Source organism: Barbus barbus (genome assembly GCF_936440315.1).
Source record: "Barbus barbus genome assembly, chromosome: 39".
Taxonomy (NCBI): Eukaryota; Metazoa; Chordata; class Actinopteri; order Cypriniformes; family Cyprinidae; genus Barbus; species Barbus barbus.
This window is the reverse complement of record NC_136717.1, coordinates 27,861,891-27,883,987: the sequence shown is the minus strand read 5'-3', so window position 1 is coordinate 27,883,987 and position 22,097 is coordinate 27,861,891. Positions and strand designations below refer to the sequence as shown.

At 37.6% G+C, this 22,097-nt stretch overlaps 1 protein-coding gene across 1 annotated transcript in view; it reads right to left on the bottom strand.

The window, feature by feature from the left end:
- LOC306858569 (low-density lipoprotein receptor-related protein 6-like) overlaps positions 1-22,097 on the bottom strand; it is a 73,512-nt gene that overhangs the window by 44,896 nt on the left and 6,519 nt on the right. The window contains exons 3-8 of the mRNA XM_079399156.1: positions 9,928-10,125; positions 9,175-9,371; positions 8,322-8,456; positions 5,134-5,314; positions 2,893-3,108; positions 437-608 (exon numbers count right to left, since the gene is read on the bottom strand). Coding sequence (XP_079255282.1) covers positions 437-608; positions 2,893-3,108; positions 5,134-5,314; positions 8,322-8,456; positions 9,175-9,371; positions 9,928-10,125 — 1,099 coding nt within the window. The remainder of the gene's footprint in view (positions 1-436; positions 609-2,892; positions 3,109-5,133; positions 5,315-8,321; positions 8,457-9,174; positions 9,372-9,927; positions 10,126-22,097) is intronic.

The window sequence follows — 22,097 nt, the reverse complement described above, 5'->3', positions numbered from 1 at the left end:
TAGATCTGCATCACAAACCATAAAGAAATTATTTCATAATGCTTTGTCTGGAAATGACCGTTTTATTTTGATCATGTTGTCAAAACAGTCACAATAGTGAGGAGGTTAATACTGTTTCCTATGCAGTGACGTTAGCCAATCAGAACAAGCCTTAAAGGACCCGCCCCTTAAAACAGATCGCTTTAGAGAGAGGGTCAGAATGAGGGTAGAAAATAATCCTTTCCACATATTCATTTGTGGAAAAAAAAAAAACTTTAACACAAGTAAACCTCAAGAAACATATTAAAATAATAAAAAAATCCATGTCATGACTCCTTTGAACAGTGTAAACTGATGAGGAATTTAACGTCTCATATTCCCACACATGTATTTTAGTGGAAAGTGACTAAATATTATATTCTTGTGTGTATAATTGCCATGGTTACTGAAGTCTGACCTCGATGACGTCGGTCTTGGCGTCTCCCCAGTAGATCTTCCTCTCGCTGTAGTCCAACGCCAGTCCGTTGGGCCAGCCCAGAGACGTGTTGACCAGCACCAGCCGCTCCGTCCCGTCCAGAGCCGCTCGCTCGATCTTTGGCACCTCGCCCCAGTCCGTCCAGTACATGTACCTGCGGCAGAACACGGGACACGCTTCAGACACGCCCAACACAGAGCTCCAGCAAACTCCAGGAGCCTGCGCTTCAGTAGGGATCTGATCAGATCTTAGCCATCGGATTGGATCAAGTCTTGAAAATGGGTTGTTCAAGAGAAAAAAAGGATTCTGAATTCGGATTAGATCTTGTTTTTGATCTGGATTAAATCCTCAGTTTGTGTTGTTCAAAACGTTTTAGTAAGATTGGGATACTTTTGATCTGAAAAAACTGGATTCTTCTGCAGGAGAGTGGATTTCAGGAACAAAAATTTAATAAAACTTTAAAACTGGTCAAAAAATACAACATTTGTAACATAATATATCCCCAAATAGCTGTCAATATCAAACAAAAATATTATATTATATTTCATTAAAAGTTTTTTGGGGTTTTTTTAATCACTGATTGTAAACCACATTGGCACAATCATCAGAGATGGACCAGTCAGAAGTAGTTATTTGTGTAAATGCAATGCAAAATTAGAATCCAAAACACTGGCATTTTCCCCCATCATCATGTCCCTTTAGGGGCTCCGTAGAGCACTAGTAATCCAGATTTGGAAATCTGAAAAAGTGTGTATCTGGATCAGGGTGATCCAATACAATTTTGCTTTGAAAAACCGGCACAAAAGTAAGACGGGTTTCCTGATCCTGGATAGCAAAACATGAGATTCACAAATCCAGATCATTCTGATCCAGATTAAACTTTTTGAACCACTGGCCCCTGGAGCCTGCGGTTCAATAGTGATCTGACTGGATTTCAGCTTGCGGATTGGCTCAAATCTTGAAAATGGATTGTTCAAAATAATAATAAAAAAAAAAAAAGGTTTTGAAATCAGATTCAATCATATAATCCAGTCTAGTTTTTGATCCGGAGCAAACGTTTTAGTAGGATTCCTTTGGTCTCAGAAGAAGGGAGGATTCAGGGTGGATTTCAAAAACAAAATTATTTTAAATTACTTCAAAATTGGTCAAATAATACAACACTTGTAACACGCTGCATACATATTTATACTTAACCATTACAAACCAAAGGCCAGCAGTTAATTTCTGCATTTGACGGTTTTAAATCGTAAGCAAATATCCCTTCTTTCTGACAAAGTAACGCTTTCTATTCTATTCCATTTTAGTCCTTTAAAAACCAAACAAAAACACATTAAGTAGAGCAAAACTTGCAAAACAACAGGAGTTTGCTAAAGAAAAACTACAGTGAAGCTATGAAGGTGCACTATGACTACGACTGATTGACTGGAGAACTCGGAACGTCACAGAATTAGCCACATTTTGGACGATACATTAAAAGTAGGTCAGGACAGTTAAATCAAAACATGATAGGGACTAGTGTCTGTGAATATTAAGCTGCAAAAATACCATTTAAATATGAATACTGTATGTTATGCGTCTCTGTGTGAATGAATGATGCTCGCTGTGATTTCAGCCTCAATATGAGCACGTGAATGAGCACTAGAACTGCTCCGAGAGTCACTTCATGAGCATTTTACTTTCTTTTGAGTAAAACTATGGTCATATCATAAACAATCAGGAACATAATGGTTTTCACAGCAACCCGTCAAAATAAAAGTTTGGTTTAACTTAAAGAAACTGTGACAGATACTACTGCTAATAATACAATTGTTATTAAATAATTATTTTTAAAAGAATATTTGCCAGAAAAATTATTTACCACAATTTATGTAGCTGAAAAATGTAAATACATAACACAGTATGTCTGTGTTGTGTATTAAATAATAAAAATAATAATAATAATAATAATAATAATAACAACATTTAATAAAATAAAATAATAAAATGATCAAATGTATTAAATTAATTAAAAGTAATGCATTTGATTATTAATATTTAATGAAACCTTTCAAATGGAATTCAGAAAATTAATGGAAAACAGAATTTGTTAAAAATAGAACTGAATATTTCATAGGGCCTTAATGTAATTTTTGTTAAGCTTGCTGTTTAATCTTGTAAGTTTCATGATTTCAATTAATTAGACATGCTTTTTGATTAATAAAATTCAATTTAACCATTAAATTAGAGCCTACAAATATTACAAAGGAATAACGGAATCCAGAAAAATAAAAACAAAATTTGGGGAAAAAATAAAACCGATTTCATGGGGTCCTATATGACTGACTGAATGCTCAGTGCACTACTGATTGAGATGAACTACCGCGGTAGACCAGAAGAAGCCATCGGATCGACAGGAAAACAGGGCAGAAACTGGATCAAGAGTAAGGAATGAATCTCACCCGGCGACCGGGTCCAGCGCGATGGCCCTCGGCTCGTCCAGCTCCTCGGAGATCAGGATCTTCCTCATGGTTCCGTTCAGCCGCGTCACCTCGATGCGGTCCGTGCCGGTGTCGGTCCAGTACAGGTTCCGTGCGATCCAGTCCACGGCGATCCCGTCCGGATGATTCACCTGCGAGGTCACCACGAACTGAGCGTCGCTGCCGTCCACAGACGACCTGCCAACAGGGTTAGGTATCGCTTCAATTCTATCAGTTCCCATTCGGATTCTTATCAATTACCAGTTTAGATTCCAATGTGGTTAAAAAAATGTCATCAAATATTTAGATAAACATTTATACCGTGTCTCTTTTTGCAAAACATTTAATTGCTGCTGAACATCATAAACTAACAAACAAAAATCAGCCGCTACATAAAAACTGGACTCGATTAAGAGCGGTTTGTGTGCAAAATACAGCTGCATGATTCTGGATACATTGAGAATTTTTTTTTATTTTATTTTTTTTAAATGGATGTTGCGGTTCTCTCACAGTTTTGAAGAAAAAACATTAGACAACTAAATCTCATGGAATTTATGAATGAATGATTCAATGACTTGCTCAAGATTCACTTGTTTCATTACTGGATGAATCAGTGTCTTTGAATGAATCTCTTGAATGTAGGGCTGCATGATGAATTGAAATGAAATCATAATCATGATTAGGCAGAAGCTGTGATTGTCATGCGTATCTCTCAGTGAAGCACGGTTCTGTGATCAGTACTAAATCTCCATCTGAAGGCCAGAGAAACTAATATATGCCCTGCAGAAGAAACCCAGGCAATCCCAACAGCGCTAGCTTAATAAACAGAAGATTTAGCTGCTTTCATTGATTCAACGCAGTGTTGGGTGTAACTAGTTATTGTAATTTAATTAGTTACTTCTTATGTACCTGAACTTAACACTGTATAGACTGTAGAACATGTATATACTTTCAGTCATTTAGCATTACATTAGCATATACAATACAATAGTGAATTTAACATCAAAATTTAAAGTCTTACCTTAAAATGCATGCTTTTTATGTTCCCTTCTCACTTTAAATACTTTGATGAGTTCATAAGAATATTGGTAACACTTTAGTGTCCAATTCTCACTATTAACTTGTTGGCTATTAGCATGAATATTACTGGGATATTGGCTGTTTATTATTCCTTAAAAAGCACATATTAAAGTGCCCCTATCGTGGATTTTTGAAGATGATCTTTCATGCAGTGTCTAACAGCTCTAAGTGAATGAAAACATCCTGCAAAGTTTTAAATCTGAAAGTGCACCGTGTATAAAGTTATTGTCTCTCAAAAGAAAGAGTCAACTCTGAATCATTGAAACGAGTCTTTTTTAAAACGAATCCCAAGCCGTTTCATCTTGACGTCAACATGAAACATTAGCATATTGCCACACACTTGTTGGTCTTTTCTAGTTGGTCTGAATGAAAATGCCAATTCATTCTTGGCCACTAGGTGGTGCTTTTGGAGCGGTTTCCCCGGTAACGCTGTACAGAAAACAGCACTGCGCTCACAAACACTGCTTTAAATGAAATCCACCAATCACCGCAGATTAACGTCACGCAAAAGAGGGGTTTGGAAAAATGAATAGTTGAGCGAATCGTTTGGGAGTCGTTGAGCAAATAAGGTAAAAATAAATGCATAAGAAAAGGAAAGTGTTTTTTGACCTTGCATGCATGTCAACCTGTTGTTGGGGACTCCCAAAACCACAGTATGAACCTTTCATTACCCATAATAGGGGCACTTTAAATGTGGTATTTTCACGTGCTTTCAGATAAAGCAGCATTTACTACACAGAGCCGTAGTTCACTGAGAAGCTAAAACAGCTGTCATTATGGCAGAACGATTTCATAATCATGCGATTAAATCATCTGTGATTTTTTTTCCTGTAGCTTCTCAGTGAACTACGGCTTTGTGTAGAAAACGCTGCTCCACCTGGAAGCATGTGATGGAGATTTACTACTAATCACAGAACCGGCTTTACTGACGAGATGCGCATGACAATCGTCTTCGATTAATCCTGCAGCGCTACTTCAATGAATGATTCAAAGACAAATACATTTTAACAGCCCCTTTTCGCCACCTAGAAAAAAAAAAAATGCGCACACAGGAATCGATAGACGGAAGTGAATTTTTTATTTTACAACAAGTATCTGATTCTTGACCTTTAGTATCTGATTCTGGAATTGTAACTGATGTACCTGCGGATGGCCTGCACCTCGTCGTCCGTCCAGTAGATGTGTCCCTCCACCGGGTCGAAGTCGATGGCGATGGCGTGCCGGATGTCGTCAGTCTGCAGCACGATGTCGGTGAAGTCAGGTGTGTCCAGAGAGATCTGCCGCAGGTCTGTGCGCCGCGCCAGAAGCAGCAGCTGAGTGGCACCTGGACAGGGTCAGAGGTCAGAACACAGAACTCAAGAGCTGTCCGGTCATCGCATGAGAGACTGGAGTGAATATGCTCAGACCAAACCAGGGTACATTACTCGCTTCTGCTGAACACTAAAGAAGAGATTAAAAAACACTGAAAGCACATTGATTTTCACTGTCTTTAAAATATCATATTCAGTGTGTTACAGGAGACAGTCAGTCATTAACTAATCATATCATATACTTTTCAATCAGTACATCAAGACAGCTATTTTGTACAAAATGTATAACTTTTCCGAAATGCTGTTTAAATATGCAAATGAGGCATAATCTAATAAAATATGCATTGATTTGCATACATTTCCAGAACAGAAATCTGAACACTGCTTCAATATTCTTGTCTGATTTTGTGGTCATATTAGACAAAGGTTTTTCCAGAGGGGATTTTGGATTCCTCTTATCATCACTCCATGAATCAGAAAATACTGTCAAACAGACAGAAAACAAACATTTTAACCATGTTTTCAGGAATTAATTATTTTATAAATCAGTGTGAATGATATATGAACAAATCTTCAGAATATAGAGAGGAATAAAGAGAGTTTTGCCTGTAAGAGAAAAACTCTTTAAAGATAAGGATTGGAACTGAAATCTACAGACGCAATAAAATAAACACTTAAATGTGTATTTTGGATATTTTCAGTCCACTAGTCTGAAAGAAGAAATGTTATAGAAAATAGACCTTAAAACTGACCAGTGCATAAAAACACACCAGTTTTGCCTTAAAGCAAGCAAGTGTTTTACTCCAGAATGTGTTAAATGTGTTCAATCCCTCCACACACACACACACACAGAATGTGTTAAATGTGTTCAATCCCTCCACACACACACACACACAGAATGTGTTAAATGTGTTCAATCCCTCCACACACACACACACACAGAATGTGTTAAATGTGTTCAATCCCTCCACACACACACACACACACACACAGAATGAATGCCCCCACTGCTGCTCAAGACGAGGCCATTGAACAGAGAAACGATCTCCCATCAGGCCGTGCTGGTGGGGGGGGGGGGGGCAAACAAAGGCCTTACAAACGAGTCTCTTTCAGTCAAACACATTCAGATAGTGAAGCCCGGTGTGAACGGCAGCCTGCCATCATCATCATCAGACAGAGGCAGCGGTCATGTGACCCAGAAACACAGATCTCACGCAGAACCGCGTTACCGTAGCAACCAGCGGACGGTGACCCTGCGACGTCAACCGAGAGTGAATTAATGTGAGCCGGCAGAAGCTGGTAATCATCAAACACACACACACACACACACACACATATATCAGTCAACATACTGCAGATCAGGGTAACCTTACAAGGTAACAAAATATAAAATAATAAGGAATTGCAGAGATTTACGCCAATGTGGGCAACAATAAAAAATATGTGTCATTATTTTATCTTTGTTGTTAAATAAGAACAAAGATACACATTACAAATACACATAACATACAGAGAACACAAAAAGTGCTTTATCTTTCTGGCACAGCAGGTGTATTTAGCAGAGCATTCAAGACTGAATCAACTAAATATAAAAATACAACACTATATTCACCTCACTGTATAAATTATTCATAGATTCTTATTAAAACAACTAATTTTTTTCTTCAGTCAAGAGCGGCGAGTTCTTTTTCTTTTTGTTTTGTTTTATTAAGATTAAAGAGTAAAAAATGTTTAATGAATTATTCATTATAAACAATATAAACAAAGTGTATAGGGTCGCTAGAGACCCAAGGTATGTAAATATGTAAGTATTTTTTTCCCTATATTTACATATCTGATGACTCAATATGTGCAATGCATCTTTGTTCCTCGAGGTGGCACTGTTTGAGACACGATGATGACGTGGTGTTTCACTCAATTACCTCAGGCATAAAACAAACCAATATCATCAGCAACAACTGAATTGGTTTGAATGGCTTTACTGTAGAGCATTACTACACGCAATGAAATGTACGTCACTGCCATTTGATGCTGGATGTGGTAAATATTTGATGTGGATGTGGCTGCCAGTGATCAAAATATTGAATATGAAGTCATTGAAAACGATTGTTTTGTGAATATGGTTGAGATCGTTAATATTAGGCAGATGCTGTGATGGTAAAATCATCTGCTCAAATTGAACCTTTTTAAGTTTCAAAAGGTAACGAAATATGCTTTATTTTATTCTTCTGTAATTGTTCTTAGTTTTTTGCTATTGCAGCAGTTAGAGATCCATCCATGCTGGATGTATAGGTCCGGGTCGCTAAAGACCTGAATATGTAATAATGGTTGGCGAAACATTCATGCATTTAAAGGGTTAACAGGGTTTTAGTGTGTGCGTGTGCTCAGAAAGAGACAGACACTATCATCCATAGCGACTCACACTATACTCAATCTATACATCTGTTTGATTGGTTGATGTGTTCACTGGGAACTGAACCCATGTCCTTACACCATCCTGAGCTACAGCTGAGCTTCACACACACACTTTTGTTTGTTAGATTATTACATAATCATCCCAAGACCTCCTCATTCACACACCTGCAATATAAACACAAGTTCCCATAACCTTCAGTATGACGATTCCTGTAATCACGTGAAGGTTTGACTATTTAAAACGGTCTTCACTACTTTGAGGTTAAAATGCGTGCCCGCTACGCAAAATGAGTACAGGTTGGCAGGTCTGTGGCCCCCATACTTAACCGTATTTTGGGGACAAATTTGTACCCAAAAGTGAGGTAAACCTGACAAAATCTCCAAAAACGTTCCTCATTTGTAAAACGGGTTTAAAAATAAAGTTTTTTTTAAATGATAAAAATGCAAAGTCTCCTGTGAGGGCTAAGTTTAGGTGTAGGGTTGGTGTAGGGCAATAGCACACACAGTTTGTTCAGTATAAAAACCATTACACCTATGGAGAGTCCGCATTTAGATAGCTAAGTAAACGTGGGTGTGCGTGAGTGAGCGAGCGTGAGTGTCTCTCACCATCTCTGCAGGTCTTGTTGTCGTCCAGCAGCTGTACGCCAGTTGGACAGGTGCACTGGTAATAAGGTTTGACCGGAGACAGCAGACACAGATGAGAACATCCTCCATTCTTCAGCGCACAGGGACTCGTCACATCTGTCACACACACACACACACACGACGTATCAGCATGTCCAACAGACTCGACTCACAGATAACAGTAAAGGTGTTTCACTCATCAAACCCTCTAAGACACACACACACGCTATCACTCATCAACTCACTCTCTCTCACACACACACACACAGACACACAGAAACAGATAAAAAATAAAAAAAAAAGTTAATTTAGCAACGGGGAATTTGTAAGAACTTGAGAGGAAGGGGAAAAAAAAAATACAATTCTCCAATGCACTGCAATTCTCTCTTTAATGTTTTAAAACATTTTAAAATAAAATACAAAAACGTGATAAAAATGTAATGTAATTATTTTAATAATAAAACAAATAGTATTTAAAAAAAAATATATATATATATGTAAATTATAAATAATTTTAAATTAACTTTATTGGATCATGAGGTGCCTAAAGATTGAGGACCCGCAGGAAAAGCAGAGGACAGAGGAAGACGGTGAGAAAGATCTGCAGTGAGGGAGAGAGACGGAGCATTCTAGCAGCGCTGTGAGAAATTCTCTGCGTTCAATCAGCACTGAGGACAGAACAGACGCTCCATTGTGTGCGAGAGGCCAAACCAGGAGTCCTGTGTCATAATCATTTCTGCAGAGGCTCCAATAGAGCAGGAAACTCCTCTAGGTGCACTATGGGAAGAACAGGACACACACTCTCACACTCACACAGACACACACACACTCTTACCCAGCGGCTGCCGCTTCTGGCTGTAGACGTGTATGTCCATGGGTGAGAAGATGTTGGTGTGGATCTCATGGCTGTTCTCTCCCGTGTGTTTGAGGCAGGCGTGGATGGAGTGTGTGTTCCAGTCCGTCCAGAAGAGTGTGTCCTCGTACAGCGTCAGCGCAAACGGGTGCGGCAGAGAGCCCTTCACCACCACCTCCCTGAGAACACACACACACACACACACACACACACGCGTGAGCTAACAGACGCATGCCGCACGCGGACTAGGGGTGTGCGATATATATCATCTGCGATAATATCGTAATTGTGCTTTTAACGATGTGTGATTTGACATTATCGAGTACATCGCAAAAACCAAACAACACACACCTACAGAGAGCACGCTGATACTGGTTTCATTTGCCTGGTAATTAACAGCCCCAAAATGTCTTATTCTAATTGACTGATTAAAAGTAAGAATTTGACTCGAGAGATGATGCACACTTTTAGAAAAAATGGCTTTATAAAGATAATAATGCTTATAAAATGTAAAAATAATTTTAAACTTATTGGAAAAGATTCCTTTCTGACCACACAGAATATGAAGAATATCAAAAACTTTAGGAGTCAGCTGTCCATGCCAGTCAGCACAATAACACACTCAGCAAAATACTGTGTAATTATCAATATCGATAAAATCCCAGAAAACAGACATATTTTTTGTCAATAATCGCACAGCCCTAGCATGGACACACGGGACCGAGACGCTCTTACCGGCCCGAGCCGTCCAGGTTAGAGCGGTGGATGAAGTTGAACTTGGCGTCGGCCCAGTACAGTTTCTGCTGGCCGTAGTCGAGGGTCAGTCCGTTTGGCCAGTAGATCTCAGAGTCGATGATGACCGAGCGATGCGTGCCGTCCATCCCAGCGCGCTCGATCTTCGGGATCTCTCCCCAATCCGTCCAATACATGTACCTGAGAAAACAGAAACTAACGTTAGTCATAGGGTCCTATGATTTCCACGATGTGGAAAATACAGACGGAATCCAGTCATAAAAACGGAATTTACTGTATAACGCAGAATTTGCCACATTTTGGACGGATAGAAAGTAGGTCAGTACAGTTAACATGATAGGGACTAGTGTCTGTGAATATTAAGCTGCAAAAATACCATTTAAATAAGAATACTGTATGTTATGCGTCTCTGTGTGAATGAATGGCGCAGACGCGTGCTTATATTTACTGCGCACACACTGAGCCTCTGCTGTCTCAATATATGAGGACATGAGCACACAAACATGATCTCTAGAACTGATCTGAGTCACTTCAGGAGTATTTTACCGTTTCTTTTGAGGAAAACCATCATCATATCATATACAATCAGAAACATCTTCAGAGCAACCCGTCAAAATAAAGGTTTGCTTAACTGGAAGACACTCTTGACAGAAATATTACTTACTGTAATGATAATATTACTACTAATAATAATTATTATTAAAATTATATTTAAGGAATATTTACCAGAAAAAATATTTACCAGGAAAAAGTCAATACACAACAGTATTTCTGAAAAAGAAAAAATCATTTATAAAATTTATTAATTAGAGATGCTTTTGACTATTACAACTATAATGAAACCATTCAAATGAAATCCAGAAAGAAAAAAAAAAAAATTTAATAGGGCCTTAATTTAATTTGTGTTAAGCCTCCAATAAATTGCTGTTGTGTAAGCTTCATGATTTCAATTAATTTGACATTAGGGTTGTAACGATATACCGGTCTATCGCGGTTTGAACGTACACGGTTATACCGTAAACAATTGCACATCTACGGTTTTAAAAAATTTATGAAAAAAATAAAAATAAATAATCTCACCCGTGCATATGCAATTTATTTCGGCTGCTTCACTCTGCTGAAATGACAGAGATCGTATCTAATCTACATCCCCCGCCGAAAAAAAAGTTTAAATTTGCAGTATGGGAATACTTTGGAAATTTAAAAAAAAAAAAAACATGAACGTGGGGTTGTCCTTGAGGAAGAATCCAATTTGCAAAAAATGTGGACGCAAAGTGGCTGCAAAAGCAGGCAATACATCCAACGTTGCTCATATTCACAGACATCATCCCTCCGTGCAGATAAAGAGATGTGGCATTTATAACACGTTATAAGGCCGTATAGTTTCCGTGATACAGAGGGAATCCGGGTTTACAGAATAACCTTAACGAGGTTGTCCCTTAAACCGCGCAATCTGATGGATGGAATCAAAAGTAGATACGAGTGGCGCTGTGTTATCTGCTACATACTGAAGTATGCATGCATGACACTAATGGTGTTCTCAGCGTCTACAGAAACATGAACATCAGCAGAGCTGCTCTGAGAGAAAACCAGCTTTATTTGAGAAAAACCATCAAATACACTAAACTCAAAGATCTGCTACAACCCCTCAAAATAAATGTTCAATTTCACTTGAAGTCCTGACAGAAATAAATTAGCATTGTACAATGTACTTAAGTTATGACAACAATAATAATATTCTTTATAATAATTCATTTAAACATTATTTTTGAGAAATATCATGTTTGTCCATGTTTTAACTTAGAATACCTCTGTTGTGCAGCACTTTGCCAAAAATAAGTGTTGTTAAATTTATTTCATAACATTTTAAAACATTAATTAAAATGTTAAAGTGTGAGAGATATACATAAGACTTATGGCTTTATTTTGTAATTGTTTTTTTTCCTCAGAAGGGAGGCTTACTTTCATTAAAATGATTTCAAGTTTGTTGCAATAAAGGATTTGTTCACTCAAATAACTTGTTCTTATTCTTTTAAGAGTCATTGTTACTGATAAGAATTATTGTTTAATATATAGCCCCGCCCACGACTGTTGACCGACACCGCTGTATCAGCAGAGACCCCGCCCAGAGCGAGCCGCACACCATCCGCCATGCTTATCTTCACGCTACAGCACTTAAAAGCAGCATTTAAGTAAGAAACGTCATCTTATTACAGCTATAGATGTTATTCGGTCCAGAGCAGCGAGTGATTTTCTGCTTTTATTTTATTGTTTGGCTCATATTAACAGTGTAGTCAGCAGTGTAGGTACTGTATATTACACTGTGGTCCCTTAATACACAGATCTAATATAAACATGTGATTTCTTTCCCAGCTGTTTAACTTCACAGACATAACGGACTGTGTTTTTGTGACTCATGCGTGTTTTAACAAACTTGTGTGAAAGAACTTAGTTTAAGTACATGCGTGCTGTGACAGCCGCTTTCTGTGCACTCAGGAAATGGTATGAGAAGTTTAAACTGACATGGCTTTAAAACGCATGATTTCAGATCATTATACTGTACATGATAATCAAAACAAACAGATGTTTTATAGCAGAACATGTAAGGTATGAGCTGTAATGTAAAAGGGACAGGGAGCAGCAGCTCATTTACATTTAAAGAGACATGCATGAAAACAGCCCGTTTCTGCTTCCACTACAAATAGACTTTCAAAATGATATAATAAATGATCTGTGGGGTATTTTGAGCTGAAATTTCAGACACAATCTGGGGACACCTGAGACCTACATTACATCTTGTAAAAAGGGACATAATAGGTGCCCTTTAAAACAGAGCCTAGAAAAATTTAAATGGAAAAAAACGGAATTTGGAAAATAAAATAAAATTGAATTTGGGAAAAAAATAAATAAAACTGATTTCATGGGGCCCTCAAGACAGATGAGGAGCAGCAACGCATCGCATTAAACACATTCACAGCAATCAATGCGTCACAGAGCGGCTTGATTCTGTGTCTGATCAGTGACAGAGTTTGCTCACACACACACACACACCTTCTGCGCAAACGAAAACGTCTTGTGAAAACGATTTGAACTTTAAGATACAATGACGTTCAAAGAGTTGATCAAACTCAAAATGACATCCTGCAACGGGAGGAGAAACACAAACACAGATAAAACCATCAGTGAAACTCTGAAAAACAGCATGTGAACCACAACCACTGACGACCTTTGACCACGAGGGTCAGGGAGCAGGAGACTCGTGTTTCAGTCACTCCTCACGCTGACGTTATATTTAGGTGGAGAAGCAGTTTCCCTGCGACTCAAACTACTGCACTTATAAACAAGACACCCTGCTAACCAACCCGGTTAACCCGGTTAACTCTACCAGCTTCATGTCACATGACTGCACAATCACGCCGGCGGATCAATGCCATAGTGATCAAACCGTCTCATTTATAATTCATACAAGAACAATCCACAATCTGGGTTTCGAGAGTTGATACAAAAAACTAATTAAATCCTAGAGATGTAAAATTAAAATAAAATTAAATAAACAAAATGAATAAAATATAATAGTAAAATAATTTGTAATGAAATAGGGTTAGGAAATGATAAGATATCAAAATACAACACTCACTAAAAAAACTATTAAAAAAACATTATTCAGTTGAAATTATTATATATTTTATTTTATTTGAATGATTTAAAAATACAAATTAAATTAATAAAATTCTACAATAGATCAAATTTATGATTTTAACCGCATGTGCAGAAAAAATGAACAATAATTTAAATATGAACTTAAAATCTCAGGGAGATGTACAAACTACATCACTTCCTCTGAAGTCAGAGTCAAAAACACCTCAACCAATGAGGACACAGTCAGAAATCAGTCTGCCCACCCCTGAAGGCGTGTTTGTTTGTGTTTGTGTGAGTGTGAGTGCGTGCGTGCAAGTGTGTGTGTGTGAGAGTGACTCATTAACTGCACGATTAATCGCATGCTATTGTCATGCGCATCTCGTCAGTAAAGCCGGTTCTTTGATTAACGGTAAATCTCCATCACCTGCTTTTCAGATGAACGCGATTTTGCGTGACTTGTCAGCGAACTACAGCTCCGTGTATTAAATGCCGCTCCATCTGAAAGCACTCTCACACTGATGAGTCACTCTCACACACACTCTTACTTGCACGCACACACACACTCACATGAATCACTCTCACACTGATGAGTCACTCTCACACACACTCTTACTTGCACGCACACACACACTCACATGAATCACTCTCACACTGATGAGTCACTCTCACACACACTCTTACTTGCACGCACACACACACACACACTCACATGAATCACTCTCACACTGATGAGTCACTCTCACACACACTCTTACTTGCACGCACACACACTCTCACACACACACACACACACTCACTCACTCTTACTTGCACGCACTCACTCACTCCCTCACGTACGTGTGAACGGGGCGGGACGTCTCAGGAATGTGTGAGTCTGGTGTGAAGCAGGAATGTGTGATCTGTCGTTTGTACAGCTGCAGCTCCGACACCATCAGCGCATGATGATGATGCGTTTCCTGTGCGTGAGGCGGCAAATACCTCAGATGCCTTTCATACAGTAGAAGCCTAACCCTAGAACTACAACCAGGAAGATTCACAATGAAAGAGACGATAAGCTGCAATGACGTCATCACACTGCTGTGAAGCACCGCCCACTCGCCTGTCAATCATCCACGGTACGAGCGAAACAAACACATGGCACTTTGTGAACAACATGAATCAAATAAAGACACAAAAGCAGAATCAGCAGCGCAGAGATGCACAAACACACGTTACATCCGTGATTTCACAACCCAACCGCACCGCTAACGAGACGGCGCAGTCTGACGAGGAATCACATGACCCTCTGATTGATTCAGAAGCATGTGATTGGACATCAGAGTCAGAAGCGCTCTCTTTCACACCAAACCCTCGATCCTGATCAGCTCATGAATAGATGTGGTGTGGGATCGACATGCAAACCAAGCGAGGCTTACTCTGACCTGAAGCTAGTCTGCTATTAATGTTATGGCTATATTCACTGACAAAAATATAAAGTAGCTATATATAAACATCAAATAAAAACAAATGATAAAGAGAGCTGGAAGACATTACACATGACATACAAATGCAGGCGATTCAGAACAAACATATATTTGATATTTAACTGCAATAAAGTAACTTGAATCTGTGCAGACAATCATAGATCACACCAGCTCAATCAGATGTATATAAACCAATATTAGTATTGTAATCTTACAGTTAATAATACAATTTTTATTATTTCCAAAATGCTACTTTATTTTACAGTGAAATATTTGTTTTATTTTATTCAGAAATTTTTATTATTATTGATATTTTTGTAAAATTAAATTAGTATACTACATTATTTTTCTAAAATAGTATGTTTATTTTACAGTAAAATATTTCAAACATTTCTATGTAGTAATGTTTATTAATAAATCAATTGCATTATTATTAAGTTAAATTAACATTATTATTCTAAAATAGTCGTTTAATTTTACAGTAGAATATTTTTGTTTTTATTTAATAACCATATTAATATACACTGCCACTCAAGTTTTGGGATCAGTAAGATTTGTAATGTTCTTTAAGGGAGTCTCTTCTGCTCATCAAGGCTGTATTTATTTGACCAAAAATACAGAAAAAAAAGTAATATTGTGAAATCTTATTGCAGTTTCTAATATTGGTTTCCTATTTTAATATACTTTAAAATCTAATGTATGTCTGTGATCTGCAGCTGTATTTTCAGCATCATTACTGCAGTCTTCAGTGTCACATGATCCTTCAGAAATCATAATAATATGCTGATTTATTATGAGTGTTGAGACTGCTGTGCTGCTTAATATTGATTTTTGGTTTCAATAATCTTTTTTCTTTGATTCTTTGATGAATACAAAGTTATAAAGAACAGCATTTGTCAAGTCTTTACTATGACATTTATCCATTTAACACATCCCTCCTGAATAAAAGTATTAATTTCTTCTTTTTTTTATTTTTTAAAAGTTTACAACTATAGGACAGGAAGAGCTAAATAAACTTATCAGTGCATCTAAACCAACAACATGTTTATTCGATCCTGTACCCACTAAACTACTGAAAGAGTTGTTACCTGTAGCAGAAGAACCGCTTCTCAATATTATTAACTCATCGTTATCTTTAGGTCACGTCCCAAAACCATTCAAGCTGGCGGTTATTAAGCCTCTTATTAAGAAACCACAACTAGATTCTAATGACCTGGCAAATTACAGACCCATTTCAAATCTTCCGTTTATGTCTAAAATTTTAGAAAATGTTGTGTCTACTCAATTGTGCTCCTTCTTGCAAAAAATGATCTCTATGAAGAATTTCAGTCAGGTTTCAGGCCTCACCATAGCACAGAAACTGCACTTGTTAAAATTACAAATGACTTACTACTTGCTTCAGATCAAGGCTGCATCTCATTGCTAGTATTACTTGATCTTAGTGCTGCGTTTGACATTATAGACCATAATATACTCATAGATCGATTACAAAACTATACTGGTATTCAAGGGCAGGCTTTAAGATGGTTTAGATCCTACCTGTCCGATCGCTACCACTTTGTTCATTTAAATGGGGAGTCATCTCAATTATCACCAGTAAAGTATGGAGTACCACAAGGATCTGTCCTAGGTCCTCTGCTATTTTCAATATACATGTTGCCTCTCTTGGTAATATTATTAGAAAATACGGGATTAGTTTTCATTGTTATGCTGATGATACTCAACTATATATCTCAACAAGACCAGATGAAACTTCTGAACTATCTAAGCTAATAGATTGTGTAAAAAATGTAAAAGATTGGATGACAAATAATTTCCTCCTATTAAATTCAGATAAGACAGAGATATTACTTATTTGACCAAAAAAACAGGACACAGGATCTCTTGGATTATAATTTGCAACTAGACGGATGCACTGTTACGTCCTCTAAAGTCAAAAATCTGGGTGTTATATTAGACAGCAACTTGTCCTTTGAAAATCATATTTCCCATGTTACAAAAACAGCATTCTTCCATCTTAGAAACATTGCCAAGCTTCGAAGCATGCTCCCTGTTTCTGATGCAGAAAAGCTAGTTGATGCATTCATGACCTCTAGACTGGACTATTGTAATGCACTGCTAGCTGGTCGTCCTGCATCTTCAATAAACAAGCTACAGATAGTCCAAAATGCAGCGGCTAGAGTTCTTACCAGGTCAAGAAAATATGATCATATTACCCCAATTTTACAGTCTCTGCACTGGCTACCTATTCAGTTCCGTATCATTTACTAAATATTATTACTTGCCTATAAGGCCCTAAATGGTTTAGCTCCTGCGTACCTAACTCGTCTTCTACCACGCTATAATCCAACCCGCTCTCTAAGGTCACAAAACTCTGGACTTTTGGTAGTACCTAGGATAGCAAAGTCCACTAAAGGAGGTAGAGCTTTTTCACATTTGGCTCCCAAACTCTGGAATAGCCTTCCTGATAACGTTCGGGGTTCAGACACACTCTCTCTGTTTAAATCTAGATTAAAGACACATCTCTTTAGCCAAGCATTCACATAATGCATCTTATAATCTTGTACTGCAGTTATATCTGATCAAATGTACATTATTATTATTCTTTAGCTTGGGTTGAACAAATCATTTGTGCTTAGATGGAACAGCAGCTACGCTAATTATGTCTCTATTTGTTTCTCTGTTGATTAACATCCCGTGGTAACTAGGAATGACAGAAGCTTCAGTCTGGATCCAACCCTTAAATGATCTGAGATGACCGAACACCTGAGAAAAGATGATGCCAACCCCTCAGAGGACCTCAGAGGATGCCAACGCTCAGAAAACATACAGAACTACCTCATTTTGCCATAAGTTAAATATATTAAGGTTCTGCAATATATAAATATATTGTGGAAACTTAAATTCCTGTAGAGCTGCTTTGCAACGATTTGTATCATAAAAAGCACTATACAAATAAACTTGAATTGAAAAAAAGTGTCATTAAAGCACATTGTAACATCTAGACTAGTCCTCTTTCAGCTAAATAACATTCAAAAATCAAATAAAACAAACCAATAAAACATTTCATTCATGGGGACACTCATAGAAACTAGCCTCATTATGAAACCTCTTATTAAATGGTTGTTAACTTATCTATATTGTGTTTGCGCTATTTTGCATATTGTCCATTTTGTATATTTGTACATTATTGTTTTATTATCTGTGTCCTGTTGCTGTCATTCTGTTGCACTGTGGAGCTACTGTCACTAAAACTAATTCCTCGTATGTGCAAACATACCTGGCAATAAAGCTCATTCTGATTCTCTAGTCTCTTAAGACTGGAATACACATGATTTCTGCCCTGATTATCCACAGATTTACAGTCTGGAGAAGCTGATGCTAGTTACCAAAGACCAGAGCCAGTCTGCAGAGTTGAGTCGACAGAACCCATAGAAAATCCATTAACTTAACTTAAAGTGACAACCATCAGTTAATATTTAAAGTGTGTTTATGAAGTATTTACATAGACGTTCAATGTAGAAGAGCTTAAAGAGAGCACACTGAGATTAATGGGAGCAGCAACCATTTTTAATCAATTTCATGTAATATTTATTAAAATGACAGGATTTTGCTAAATAAATAGTCTAGGTCATGTATTAAGTTCATACATATTTTAATATGACCAACTATTATAAAAAATATGAAATTATTCTTTTTCTTATTGATGTCACACTGAAGCTGTGTGATTTTCATAGTCGTGCACCCTTTAAGCTCACCTTAAAATAATATGAAATCTTTAAAGATTACAGCACTGTAAGACAACAGACCAGCAATAAACTCTCAATTTATAATATTATATAAAAGTACAAGCCAGTAAAGCCTGTGCAGTAATATGTTAGCGTAGCACACAATCTTATCCAGCTAGTCAGCTAACTGTGTTCTGTAGCATCTGTGCTGTGTTGCTAAAACTATCTTTTGGATCTAATGTAATTATTTCCCACATCCAAGTTCCAGGATAGAATATGCAAAAGTTTGAACATTGATCTCTTAAATTTTACAATAAGTAGTGAAACTTGCCCAAAATAAAGGCTTAAACATTTAAAACATGCACATTTATGAGGCTCCTCTTTTGGTGAAAGTTTTTAGACCGCTTTCAAAATAGCAACGCAAACCTGTTTCTTGATATGAATATCACTCAGAGCATGCAGAAACTAAGAAATTCATTTTTCTATTAATTATTTATTTTCTTAAGGAAAATTAATGGTCTGGTTTCAATAACTTTCACTTTGGAGCAAAAATCTGGCTTTGAAGTTGAAAAAGAAATCTCGCCCAGCCCTACTGTTTACTATTGTCCTCCTGCATTATCAACACTACTTCCCTGTTTCACACTGTAAATCTGTACTGCATTATCAACACTATAGAATTAAAGGTGACTTGAAGCTCTTTGCACTACACATATATCTGCAGTTTTGTTTTATTTAACTGGTTTGCACTCTATCTATTCTGCCATGCGCCTTATGCCACTTTATCTCTTTTTTTATTTTTCTACAATGTCCTCATTTGTATATCTGTATAGTTGTATGTTGATGTACATATGTTTAAACTGTATTATCTGTATCTGAATGTGTTTAATGTTAACTGTATGCACCAAGGGTCTGAGAGTAACACAGTTTCAGTTCTCTGTATGTATGTGCCGTACATGTGGAAGAATTGACAATAAAGCAGACTTGACTTGAAAAATAATCATCTTGTCATCATGCCGATCCAGAGCTGGATCCCTTTCTTTTCTCTGAGTAAATGAAGACAGAATCTTCATTTTTGGCTGAACAATCCCTTTAAACACAAAAAATACATCTACTGTAGATAATACCAGTCACTAAATGAGGACAAATCCATTCTGGCTAGAGCTCAAAAAACCTGAACGCAATTATTTCCTCTCAAATAGGAGGAGAACGGCACAGAAAACACAATGAACATCACAAGAGCTAAAGCAAAGCATATATAAACACTGAGCTCAACCAATGGAGTGCGTTTGGGGCGGAGCTATCTGTCTGACTGACCAATGACAGAGAGGGAGTGTTTGAAACATTGGTTATTTTTGCAGAGCCGTTTATGAAGGCAAATGTCACAAACGACACGCTTCACCAGATGCCACCGACAGACACAGACGAGCATGCTGGGGTTTCACAATCAAATATATTTGAAGAGAGCCTTTTTTGGTGCGTTTATAAAAACCTACCGTTTATCATGGAGAGAGAGAGCTAGCTAAACTTGTGAAAAGAAATAAACAAACTCCTTCACTGGCCAAACAGGAGAAAATAAATTCAAAATAAAAGCTTCCCTACTAAATAAATAAGCACTATCCAGCATAGGGAAGCTGATCGATTGCTTCAGTCTGTCTCTGTCTGTTGTGCTGCTGAGAGGTTTGCGTTTGTAGCTCCGCTTTTTTATTGAATCTTTACCTTACTTTCACTCTCTGTTGTTTAAAGTGATAATATATAACTTAATTCACACCATATTTCTGGTATTATCTATCAAACTAATCTAACTAATTTGATCGTTTGCTTTTAAAACCGCGAGTGCAGCACGTTATCGTTCGTTAGCCGGTTAGCTTGTTACTGTATTTCGCGCCTATTATAGTTTTCTTTTTTCTCGCTCCGTTTTCATTTCTCTCTCGCTCTGTTTTTCACGAGTTCATCAAACAACAGTGGTAAGTGGTATCATTCATCAGTCACACTTCTCCTGCTATTGTTGTTTGCACTTCATGTCACATGTATAGTTCATCTCTCTCTGTCGGCGATGAGGGATTCACATGTGATAAATGCAGGGAAATAGTTAGGCTGACAGAGAAGGTTTCAGAATTAGAGACACGCATCCAAACTTTAGTTGAGGACAGTAAGAATGTGAGGGCTGTAGATACTGCTTTGGATGGCACTAGCTCAGGGAGTCCTGTACATTGTTTGGTTCCAGCATTAGAGCCCGTGCAGCAGGGCAGCTGGGTGACTGTGAGGCGGCATAGTCTCGGGTCAAAACACCGCTCTTCTGTTCCGATCAAAACATCAAACAGGTTCTCCCCACTCAGTGACGCACCCACTGAGAAACCTGATGAAAGTGCTCTGGTTATTGGTGATTCTATTGTACGGAATATGAAAATAGAGACACTAGCCACCAGTCCAATGTTTACTGGGAGCCAGAGCGCCTGACATCTTGACAAATTAGTGCTGGCTAGCGATTATCGTCAATTTGATTTACCAGATACTATTTAAACTAAACTGAGCTAGACAATGACATCTCTGAATACAATAATGAAATGCCTTTAACTGAAAATTGAGTGTTTAATCTTATTATTATACATTACTGACACTCTATCCTCCAATCTGATTCTGTTAAGTGCTTTAAGACCGGCTGTGTCGGCGACGACACAATAAACCAAGCTGTACTCATGTTTCCATAACTCTTCGACCGTTTGCACCATCACAATAATTCAAATTGCTCCTGACAGCAGACAACATGCGCGTTTCGGCAATATATGGCTTATTACGGTCATTTCTTGCGCTCCATCAACAAATGACGGCTGATTTCCGGGAGAGCAGGGAGGGAGAATTTGAATGGAGAGATACGGAGCGCTGAGTTTTGGATTGCATAAAATAATAAACGAAACAAACAAAAACATGGTGAAGGAGGAGTAAACAGCACAAGAGTCGATTGGGATGATTTTTGATGAGACTTTGGGAGCAGTCTGAGTAAGACTTTTTCACATGTAGTGTGTGCATCGCTATAATGAGTCCGTGCGTGTAAATGAATGGTGTATGCATGTGTAAATGTGCGCATGTATGAACAAAAAAGCCTCCTGAATGAAAACTGTGCAACCCAGTGTCCCAAAAATACTTGTATATATGTAATATAGTAGAATTTTGAAGTAAGAAGTGTTGGATTATTTCGATCACGATTTTTCTCTTTTTTATAAATAAAAAACAGAAAATGTATTACTGTTTTTTTATTTTTGTGTATTTAAATTCTGTTTACAAACTCACCACACAACATTAATGGTCAAAAACTGTACTTTTT